Source organism: Myxocyprinus asiaticus, chromosome 48, assembly GCF_019703515.2.
Source record: "Myxocyprinus asiaticus isolate MX2 ecotype Aquarium Trade chromosome 48, UBuf_Myxa_2, whole genome shotgun sequence".
Classification (NCBI taxonomy): Eukaryota; Metazoa; Chordata; class Actinopteri; order Cypriniformes; family Catostomidae; genus Myxocyprinus; species Myxocyprinus asiaticus.
In genome coordinates, this window is record NC_059391.1 from 28452356 (window position 1) to 28464475 (window position 12120).

Consider the following 12120-nt stretch of genomic DNA (forward strand, 5'->3'; position numbering starts at 1 on the left):
TAAGGGCTGAGCCCCTTCCCTCAAAATAAGTCCTATGGTCATTTTGTGTCCTTAATACTCCTCAAAACCAGGATGATATCCTGCAAGGCTTATTCACATCCAGTAAACATCTATATTTCCCCTTATGTTTCCCCTGCAATTATTGGCTTGATTATCATTAATAATACAACAATAATGTGCTGATAACAAAGTCTAATTAGTTACAGTTAGGTCTATGCACAGCATCCCAATTCATAATTTTCCTTTTAAAAATAAAAAAGCACTGCCACCCCATCCCGCTGCAACAAAAGCGAGTTAGTGCATTCAATGGTTGTCATATCCAGGTGTCCATTACTTGAAGAGATTGCAATAAACATGCAGCAGTCATGCAGAAGAAATATTAATGTACTTCATTAAAATGATTCAAATCTATCAGCAAAAACAATCTTGAACTTGGTGAACTCTTATTCTACGAACAGGGTTGAGGAAGAACAGATGATGGTGTGTGTTGACCAATCAGTGGAAACAGGAATGTCAGGCCCGCCCAAATTTGCAGAACAAATATTCAAGTTATAATCTCGGTTTATATGCACGAATGAAAAACTTGTTTTCTTGTTTTTTGGCTATTTCTTTTTACATTAGAAAAACAAGCAGATACAACATTAATTGTTGTGATGTGATAAAGAGAGATATCGGAAATGTGATAAATGAATGGTTTATTGCTTATGTCGTTTTAAAACAAAAATGAGAAAACGAATTATCCGAAGGTACACAGACTGTTAACCCTTTATTTTACTAAATTCTTGATAATGTTTTATATTAATAATTACATTGTTATTAGTGCAAATGCCCATTCCATTACTAGCAATGGAATAACAACTAGTAAAAATTATGTGATTTATATCTTTAATTTTAATTTGGTTTTCACTAGTTGCAATGTTCATCAGGTTCTTATTGATTCAAATGAGTCATCTCTTGGCATTTCTGAAGGCAAACAAAATCAGTTATATTTTTTTACACTCAAACAAATATTTTAGCCTATTTTTTTAGGATTTACACATGTCTAGTTCATCTAAAAAAAAAAAAAATATTTTTTATTTACCCTTACGAAAATGTATATGTATTTATTTATTTTTTTATTTTATTTTTTTTATAGTTTTAACAGTGGTATTTGTAACAAGACCATAGTAAGCACATGGAAGCATGTATCTTCGTCACTACTATGGTTAGATGTAAATTATGGCATTTTTGTAATTACAAATAGTGGGCCTACTCTAAACACATGTACAAACAATAAATACAAAATATAAACATTTAAAAGTTGTAACAAAAATGTATTATATTCCCTCACTCCCCTAATGTAGCCTATGACAAATTTAATAGAGCTGAAGTAGTGATATGATAATATGTATTATGAATCTATTTCTGCCTAAAGTCAGTGTTACTCTAGTAAATTCAAGGGTGGTGATGTAGAATCCTGTGCTGAGTTTCCGCGTCTCGCGCCTTGCTTCTCACTGATTCTCCCAGCGCTGCAGTAATTAGAGGTGCACGTTTAAGAGTTTAAAACGCACCTGCTTTGCGCTCGCGCTGCTCTGTCCATTGAGCCGTATCCATCTACAAAGCCATACGGGTGATTACTCGAAGTTGTGACTTCACCTGTATATTTGACGCTGCTAAACCAAATACTTCAGATGCGTTGTTAGACTTCAGAATCAGATGAACCATGGTATAAATGCATACTAACCCATATAATGGAGTCTAAATTAACATTTTAATGCAAACAGGAACTTGACAATAGGTTTGATTAACATGACGATAAACGCCCCCCATTTGTAACCTACCACCCCCCTCTCTGCTAAATTGCTCTCAGTGCCCCTTGGCATCCTTTGAACAAACACTGGGGGGCGGTACTGCCACGTTGAGAACACCTGAGTTACAATATCTTCATTTATTCATGTCTGAAAACCATTTCCAGATATCCGAAATGCCAAATCTAACATGTTGAATTTTTTTTTTTACTGACATCAAAAACTAACATTTTTACTAATTGTTGATATCAAACTGCAAAAAATCATAACATCCTTAAAACAAGTAATAATTACTTGAGAAGAAAAATGGCAATAGATATTAAGTCTTTTTTTTTTTCAGAGAAATCTAACAAAATTTGGTACAGTTTATGCTTATTAGAAGACAAAACTACTTGCCAATGGAGTAAGAAAAATAAACTTGTTTGCCCCCAGAATCAAGCTTTTTTTTATTTTATTTTTTTTTTTTTATTATTAATTTTAACCCCACTGGCAAATAGTTTCATTATAAGCATAAATGTTTTTTTTTTATTTTTTTTTTTGTTTTTTTATGTAGAAGTTTTTACTGGAAAATAAGTTATTATTAATTACAAATTATTAAAATCGAATTATAAAATTAGTAATACAATTATTGCGTTCTGAACATGAGTAAATGACAGATCTTTGTGCTTTTTATACAGTATATCAAAAATTAACATTTTTACAATTGAAAACCTAATTACTAATATCAAAAATGAGCATTTTTACTAGTAGAAACTCCTTTGTTTACATGAAGAATTAGCATTTTAACTAGTGAAAACCGAATTATAGATATCTAGGCCCCAATTCATAACCTGCATGTGATTACATGTAAAAAGGTCTTGCGATATGCTTGAAAAATTCCATATCTGAAAATATTTCCTTGTATAATTTATAAAAGTTTTAGTGAATGAAATGTGGTGATGTATTGTGGTTAATGGATTCGTACAATGATCTGTTTGGACAGTCTCCATGTTGCTCAGACACACCACAGCATCAACAAACATTGTTTTAACAGTGACATGTGTCATAAATCAAATTAAGCCTTTTTATTCTAATCCAAGCGCCTGAGGGAGATGCGATGGAAGACCCACTGCACTCATTTGCGTTCTGTACATTCATGATTTATCTACACCAGCTGTCCTCGAAACACAGCCGTGGTCTGACTCATGCCCTGTCTGCCCATGCTGAGACGACCATAAGACCACCGTTGAGTTCTAATTGAAGCAGCTTCTGATCACGATATGAGGCCACTAGATGGGACAAACAGGGTATTGTGGGGCCCCGAACCAAGGCCCTTGTAGATTATAGTTTTGTTTCAAAACCGAGTAAACTGCTTCACTGTCTGCGTAGTGCATCCGAACCATCATGGAACATCAGAAGTGAATGCTTTAGAAAATTCTACATAACCAGAAAATTGGAAGTCACACAAACAGCATGAGAGACTTGATTCGCATTTAACAATAGAGCAAAACAGTCTGGTCCCGTAAGTAAAATATACCATTCATTTTCTCCATAGGGGAATTTATATTTAACGATAACTTATAAACCTTTAAAAACAGACCTACTGTGAGCTCTGAGGGTGTTTATCGATGGTATATGCTTCTGTTGTTGAAGCCATCAGTCCACGTTATTTCATTTTCATTTTTAAAAAGTTGTGTTTCTTTGCAGAATTCCTGGTGAGGAACTGCACTACCCATGATTCTGAAGAGAAAGATCAACCACTCAGAGAATTGTAGCCAACAAAGCACATCAAAAGAGCTCTGCAGCGACCGCCCACTCCCATGACTCACCGTGAATGACGCAAATGAGTCGCTGTCCCAGCACTCTTAAACTGTTTTGATATTTGCAATATATCTGAATATTTTGCATTAAAAATCGCTTGTTTATATACTTAGAATTAACAACTTTAAATCAATAGTTTAATACTGATTACGTCATTCAGAAGTACACAGTCTTGTACCTTTGTTTTTTGGTTTTGGCTGGTTTGGTTCATGGCTTATCTCTTTTACGAAGGATTATATGGGAAAATACTTCTGGAACCAAGACGGCCAAAAAAAATGGACGGACACTGTTGCACTCTATAGAGATGCAACTTGCTAATGAAGCAATATTGTAATAAACATAAAAATACAGCAAACACAAAGATTTGGAAGTAATTAAAATCATTATTTTCCTCCCTTTTCCCCTTTGAATCAAATTTACTTTTCTTAACCATTTTGAATAGTCTTAGTTTTTGGATGTTTTTAAAATGTATTTTGTTTGTGTTCCCTTTTTTTCTGGAAAACAAGACAAAAATACTGAGAAAGAAAATTATGAAATTATGAAAAAACATTTGGATAGGTAACTTATTAGGCATTGTAATTAAGTAGCCTTCCTTTTGGAACAGTGATGCTTTAAAAATGCAGCTCACTAGGTTTTGAAACAGAGCATTTGTGTGAGTGAAACGACTCCATAAGAACATTAGATTTCATGAAAGTGGTTGCTCCTTGCATTGAGAAGAGGATATGCTTTCATGTGGTACCCTCACAAATGGCCTTGGTGCCAGGCCTGACAAACACACATGCACACAGACTTCATGACATCATGCCAGGAATCCACACAACCACAAGTGTCTGCTGTCTGCATTATTGCCGGCTGTTTTTGGGTCTTTTGTGTTATGGTGATTTAGGAAGTCTATTCTCTGGGTTAGAAAGTGGAACTACCCATGAGGTCTGCTCATACAAAGATGGTCATTACACACTTCAGGATTTCATTACAATGGCTTTCAACTTAGTTGCACAGATCTTTAACGTTCAAATCCTATTGTAAAGTAAATGAAAGCAGGGACTAAAAACGAAATGTTTTTCATTTTGGTTCGTTCTGAGCAAAAACTGTATTTTTCAATCCAGTTCAGAAGTTCAGTAGCCTCCTTTCCAAAAGGTTACCTGTTAGAACAAAATAAAAGATCGGTTAATAACGTTCTTTTTAAAATGACAGTACTCTGCGCTAAGGGGTGGGTGAAATAACTCTCAAGAGAAACAAGCATCATGGTCTGGAAAACCAAGTCCAAAATAAGCCACTTGCCTCTCCAAAATAAGCGAAAATAAGCACTTACATTTTTTCCTGTGTGGTGGATTTATCGGCATAGAAATCATAACAAGCAGTTAATTAACAGTTAAATATAATTTGATTTACAGATCTGCTTCTGAGTCAAAACCCGGCAGCCTCAAATCTGTATTTAATCATCATATCTAACTGGAAACAACAGAGAAATGTACTTTTTACCTCTAATAATATTTTCCTTGTATCTGGATTAGCCGTGCATGTATACTGTATGTAGTATTTACACATAGTTGTTAAAAAAGGTCTTCATTCAGAGAATACAACATCCACAAAGGGCAATTAGGCAAATAAATGTGTAATGCAGCAGTTTCCTTCAGGATCAAATCACATGTTTCATTTTTTTCGGGCAACATGAAGCGATGTAGTTCCAAAAATGTACTGTGATAACCCTTTGGCATTTGGTTTCATGAAAAAAAAATTGGAACAAAATAAATCGGTTAAAACTGGTTTCCAGTGTTTAAAAATAAAGTTTTCACTCTGGAACAATTGAAAATCACTTTGTTCCAGTTTTCGGTTTTCGTTCTTTGTACCATTTTTAGTCCCTGAATAAAAGTACTTAAAGCAAATGTAAGCTTGATTTTCATAACATACCTGCAGTATGTGGTTGCTAAGGTGTTCTGGGGTTTTAATGTGTTCTAAATTGTTGTTTGTCTGTTGCAATGTTCTTGTTAGGTTGTTCTTTGTGGGTTCCAAGGTGTGTCAGGAATGCAGAGAATGACAGAGGCTCAGGACCCAGAATTGAAAAACAGGGAATTTATTAAAACAAAAAACAAACATAAACTACCCTGTAGGGGGAAAAAGGTAATCCAGGGCTGGGGCAGAAGGCAGCGGGAACAGGACCGACCAGACCGGGTAGGGATGAACAGGACAGAAAGCTAGACTGACCGACAGACTGACTGGAATAAACAAACAAACACACAGGAGCGACTGAACACACAAGACTGGAAACAAGACTAACTGGCACTGGACAGCAAACACTAGGAGACTAAAATAGGGAGAGAAATCAAACAGGTTAACAAGACAGGGCAGGTGTGACTAATAAACTAATAATGGGCAAACAAGGAGGCGGGGTATGACGTAAGACAGAGAGACATGCGGTGATACAGAAACAAAACAAAGCCACGTGCTCTCACAAGACAACAAAACACCCGAATGGCATGAGCGCACATCGCCAAGACAATAAATGGCCATGCCAACCGACAAACAAGACAAGAGAATGTGTAGCAATGCCAAACAAAGCAATGCCATGCATTCTCACACTAAACGGAACCTGAGCGTACAAAGTGAGGCAACACGAGGTACCTCCCGGTGTCCCAAAATGGCAACATCAACCTGGTAGGAGGCCTCAGGACAAAGATGGGGTCTGGTGGCCTGGGAGGAGGCCTCAGGGCAGAGGCTGGGTCTGGCGGCCTAGTAGGAGACCTCAGGGCAGAGGTAGGGTCTGGTGGTCTGGGAGGCAGCCTCCGGGCAGAAGGGTCAGAGTACTGGGCAGTGGCCGCTGGACAGGGGTCAGAGAACTGGGCAGCGGCGACTGGACAGGGGTCGGGAGGGAATGGCTCAGGGAGCGGAGCTGTGAAAGGCTTGAGCACTGTCCATGACAGGGGAATGGCCTCCCATAGCTGTGAACACCGGCAGAGACTGGGAAACGGTCTCCTTGGTCGTGAGAATTGGCAGTGACAGGGGAACAGTCTAGATGGCTGTGAGCACAGGCAGTGAAAGGGGAATGACTTCTGTGGTCATGGGCACTGGCAGTAACAGGAAAAAGCCTTCATGGCTGTGAGCACAGGCAGTGACAAGGGAATGACCTCCATGGTCGTGGGCACTGGCAGTGGCAGGGGAACAGCCTCCGTGGCCGTGAACACCAGCAGAGACTGGGAAACGGTCTCCTTGGTCGTGAGCATTGGCAGTGACGGGGGAACAGTCTAGGTGGCTGTGAGCACAGGCAGTGAAAGGGGAATGACCTCTGTGGGCACTGGCAGTGGCAGAGGAACAGCCTCCATGGCTGTGTGCACAGACAGTGACAGGGGAACAGCCTCCGTGGCCAGGGGCACTGACAGTGACAGGGGAACAGCCTGCATGGCCGGGAGCGCTGGCAGTGACTGGGGAACGACCTCCGGGCCATGGAGACCATTCTCCAATCGCTGCCAGCGCTCCCGGCCACAGAGGCCATTCCCCAGTCGCTGCCAGCGATTGGAGAATGGTCTCCATGGCCCGGAGCGCTGGCAGTGACTGGGGAACAGGTGTCCTTCTCCTCCTCCTCTTCTAGGCGGCTGGGAGCACTGCTGTGGGTGCGGCTGTCATGACCGAGGATGCTGGCACTCGGATCGTAGGTCTGATCGTATCCCAGACCTGAGGACAATGCTAAAAATTCAAGGGCATACCCCCACACAGACTTATCATCCTACCGTAGCCCGTAAAGCTGCTTATCCAGAACTGCGCACTGATGGCCAGTTGAAAAAAAATCTCCGTTGGGTCCGTCTTGGCCAGTTCGTAATGTCAGGAATACAGAGAATGACAGAGGAAACTACCCCGTAGGGGAAAAAAGGTAGTCCAGGGCTGGGGCAGAAGGCAGCAGTGAACAGGACCGACCGGACTGGGTAGGGATGAACAGGACAGGAAGCTAGACCAACCGACAGACTGACTGGGATAAACAAAAAAACACACAGGACCAACTGGAAAACATGACTGCAAACAAGACGAACTGGCACTGGACAGCAAACACTAGGAGACTAAAATAGGCAAATGATGCCACGGTCCTGTCAGACAAAAACCCAGACTGGCAGAGTGACAGGACCGTGACAAGGTGTGGCTGTGTAGTTGCTAGGGTGTTCTGAGTGGTTACCGGAGCATGGCTTTATGGTCGTCAAGGTGTTCTGAGTGGTTGTTTGTGTTGCTAAGGTGTTCTGGGTGGTTTCCATGGTGTGACTACCTGGTTGTTAAGGTGTTGTAAATTGTTGTTTGTGGGTTGCAATGTTGTTGCTAGGCTGTTCTTTGTGGTTTCTAACATGTGGCTGTGTGGTTGCTAGGTTGTTCTGAGTGGTTACGAGGACATGCATTTATGATTATAAAGGTGTTCTGTGTGGTTGTTTGTGTTCCTATGTGGTTGCTAGGGTGTTCTGAATGGTTGCCAGGGCATGGCTTTGTGGTTTCTAAGTTGTTCTTAGGGGTTGTTTGCATGGTGCTTTGTGGTTGCTAGAGTGTTCTAAGTGGTTGCCAGGGAGTGGCTTTGTGATGTCAAAGTGTTCTGAGTGGGTGTGTGTGTTGCTATGTGGTTGCTAAAGTGTTCTGAGTGGTTACCATGGTGCGGCTATGTGGTTGCTAAGGAGTTCTAAGTCATTGTTTGCATTTTGCTATGTGGTTGCCAGGGTGTTCATAGTGGTTACCACCCTTACAAAAATCGAGTGTTGCCGTAAACTTGCCGCAAATTTGCCACTGATCATTTTCACATGCAAATGAGCTTTGCGGCAAATTTGCGGTAAATTGTCCATTATTGCCAAAGGTTTGCTGCAGGTTCACCAATAACAATGAAGAGCTGCAAAGTTATGTCAAACATTTAAGGTGAATCACAAGCTCATTTGCATGTGAAAATAATGAGTAGCAAATTTGTGATAAATTTGTGGCAAGTTTGTTGCTAGTTTGCCAAAACTCTAGATTTTTTGTAAGGGGGGCCATTACTTTGTGGTTGTCAAGATGACCTGAGTGGTTACCATGGTGTGGCTGTGTGGTTGCTAAGGAGTTCTTAGAGGTTGTTTGTATATTGTTATGTGGTTGCTAGAGTGCTCTGAGTGATTACCAGGTTTTTAATTTGTGGTTGTCAAGGTGTTCTGAGTGGTTGTTTGTTTTGCTTTGTGGTTGCTAAGCTGTTCTGAGTGGTTACCAAGGTCTGTCTGTGTGGTTGTTAAGGATTTCTTATAGGTTGTTTTCATGTTGCTATGTGATTGCTAGGGTGTTCTGAGTGGTTACCAGGGCGTGGCTTTCTGAATGTCAATGTGTTCTGAGTGGTCGTTTTGGTTGATATGTGGTTGCTAAGGTGTTCTGAGTGGTTGTTTGCATGTTGCTAGGGTGTTTTGAGAGGTTATGAGGGCATGGCATTGTGGCTGTCAAGGTGTTCTGAGTGGTTGTTTTTGTTGCTATGCGATTCCTAAGGTGTTCTTAGTGGGTTAGATTACCAGGCCATGGTTTTGTGTTTGCTAAAGTGTTCTGAGTGATTGTTTTTGTGTTGCATGTTTGTTTTGATGGTTTACAGAGCATGGCTGTGAGGTTGCTAGGGTGTTCTGGGTGGTTGCTAGGAGATTGCTTAATTGCCCTAAAAAAAGTGTCCACCCCCAAGTCTCTATGATATTCTGGTCCCTAGATATGGCTCAGGTTCTTCCTTCATTGCAAGTTTTTTCCCATTTTATCATCTGTCTGATTGCTTTGAAAAGATGTATCACACCTCTCCTCCAAAAGCCACAATATGTAAGGTATAATGCACAAATAGTGCAGGATGAATTTTGCACTACAGATTAATACTTAGAGTTTTTGATTTTGATAAATCCCTGTCATGTGGTGCTCACCTTAGAAATGTTTTAGAGGTTTTGGAACATTTATTTTTTTATATATTTATTTTTTATTATTATTATTCTCAAAGTTATAGCCACCACTTCAGCTTATATGATCCATGTGTGAATTTCATTTGGTCAGGGAATGTCAAAAGAGTGTGTGTTTCGCATCAGTCTCAGCCGCATTGACTTTTCTAAACTGACCATGGTTACCCTTCCCAATAAACTTAGTGTGAAAGCACACCAACAATAACCATCTGGACACCAAAAAACCTCTTTGTGAACTTTTCAAAGTGTCCTGGAAAAACAGAGTGAGCAGACAAATTAAAGTCAGTTATGCTACAAAAGTGGGAAACCAGTCCACATGCTCAGTGAAGGAAAAACACCGCCTCATTCCTCAAAAAGGGATGAACAAAACATGGACAACTGCCTTCAAAAGAGTCTGAGAAGGCCACAAAAGATGCTGTTGACTCTACAGGGCTATCATCAGCCCAACCAGATAGGAATCACACTGTCGGAATGAGTTAGATTGAATACGTTTCTCCTGGTAGATTCATGCTTACCGCTAATGTCCCCCTCTCTTCTCCCGCAAAGAAAAACATGTGCATTTGGTTTGTTTAAAGAAAAAAGAATGAGGAGAATCTTTCGTAATGGGAAATTTGGTCAGAAAACCACTTGATGCCAATTTAATTTCCAGAGAGGGATGTCTTAGGTTTTGCTGTGGCATTGTTAGCCAGATGCCAAAGTGACACTCACCCACGATCATGCCATGTTCGAGACGCTTGACGATGTCGAAGGAGTTCTGGATGTTTCCTTCTAGAATGTCATAGACGATCTCTGGCGAGTCCATGTGAGGGAAGTGTGAAGGAGTCGGGGATCTCAGGAATACGATTTCTGTTGACGAAAAAAACTTTGATTTGGGGAAAAGCCAAATTTTATTAGAATATATTTATTAAGAGAGCACTGTATGGTTCTGAGGTGCTGCAATCAAAGAAACATCAAAATTGAGGCCCAATGTTTGGCTCAGCAATTGTCATTATTTTGTCTACTTGGATAGACTCTAATCAGTATAATGTAAATCGATGTTTAGCCTCTTAGGCTAGATACATACTCATCACAATTACGCAAACACAGACGAGAATTCTTGTCCAATTAATTAAGTGTGTTAAATACTCTACGCAATTCACGCAAGCTCGATTTCATGTGGTGTTGTTCCAAAATGTGTCGAACTGTAATTCATATTGCAATGCAAGTATTAACGGAAACTCTTCTTCTATGGTCAGTTTTCTCTATCAGGTCAACTTACAACTGTCATGGCAGAGCGACAGTTGCTCCGCAAGTTAACTCAAGTTGATGTGTTTATAGTTTATAGCTACCTGAATAATGATAAGTTCAGATTAGTGGCTCAAACATTTGAAGATATCTTTATCACCCCCTTGAAAACTGAGTTTTTTTTTTACTGCCACAGCAGCACAAGAGCACAAGTAATGTATTTTCAGTTGTTCCTTTTACATTGCAATCCCATTGAGGTGCCCAAGTATTTCTTCCTGTGTTTGTGTACTTGAGTAAAGTATATTTCTAGACTGATACAATACAATAATTGAATGAGGACAAAGGCAAAATAGGAGATTAATATGGAAAACATGGCTAATACCTTCTGGTTTGGTGAATTCTCTGAAGGTGGGGAGCGAGATGGCCGTGTGGGAAATGGAGAGGATGGGATTGAGTACGCAAGAAATGTCATTGGGTTGGCAGGACTTCACACAACGAATGATATCTGCACGGTCGACCCTTGGCCTGCTGGAAGAAAAGGGAACACACATCTGATACAGTACCAGCCAAGCAAAAACCAGTCGAAATCAGTTTGCTGGCTCTCAGCCTGACCAGCTCACAAGTGCCCAAAACCCCTTTAAAACCATCAAAACAGACCACTCTAAGTAGCCTGAACAAGCTAGAAGACCAGCTAACCACTTTAGGCTGGTTTAAGCAGTTTTTTTTCCAGTAGGGCTGACCTTTATCCTGAGAAATATGTACGTTTCTTTTGTGATGAAAACACAGCTTCTGCCAAATGAGTATTCGGAATACATGTTAATGATCCAGGATTAGATTTCTCTCTGTATTAGGGGTGTAATGACTCTCTGTAAAAAAATGAACCGTACCGTTTGCCAACCACGGTTCAGTAAGCATTTGCTCCGCGGTTCATCTCTAGTTTAATAACGCATCTGGAGCACAATGTTTAGCGAAGAAAATAAAGCGGCAAATAGACATGAGCAGTTGTAACCTATGCTAATGCACCTGTATGGCTCTGTTGACACACTCCACCTGTGTTTCATATGGGTCAATTTTCTACAGAGAGAAGCTGTCCTATTAACTGTTAGTATGTTAAATCAGTTGATGACATCACAGTTCGCATGCATTAGTTGGCAAAATGGCAAGCTTGGACAGACATGAATCAAGAACTAATGCGCATGGGGTGTTCATAGCCAAAGTTATGTTCCTTCATAATCCGTTGATGAAGATGTGGGATTTCCACGTATGATTAAAATACTCGAGTCGCGTTATGACATCCGTTCTCATATTCATTTTAATAGCAAGTTTATTTCTTCTATAGTGATGTACAGCTTCTGAATGTTGAATATATGTTGAGCTGAGTTTGAAATACACTTTATGTT

The 12120-nt window shown here is 40.2% G+C and overlaps 1 protein-coding gene and 1 long non-coding RNA gene across 3 annotated transcripts in view; both read right to left on the minus strand.

The window, feature by feature from the left end:
• Window positions 1–12120, minus strand: part of LOC127437139 (uncharacterized) — a 222433-nt gene that overhangs the window by 168618 nt on the left and 41695 nt on the right. The window lies entirely within an intron of this gene.
• Window positions 1–12120, minus strand: part of LOC127437109 (fibulin-1-like) — a 64239-nt gene that overhangs the window by 21060 nt on the left and 31059 nt on the right. The window contains exons 15-16 of one of the 2 annotated variants that reach the window (XM_051691783.1): window positions 11103–11248; window positions 10205–10342 (exon numbers count right to left, since the gene is read on the minus strand). In XM_051691783.1, coding sequence (XP_051547743.1) covers window positions 10205–10342; window positions 11103–11248 — 284 coding nt within the window. The remainder of the gene's footprint in view (window positions 1–10204; window positions 10343–11102; window positions 11249–12120) is intronic. The other variant, XM_051691784.1, reaches the window with a different exon arrangement.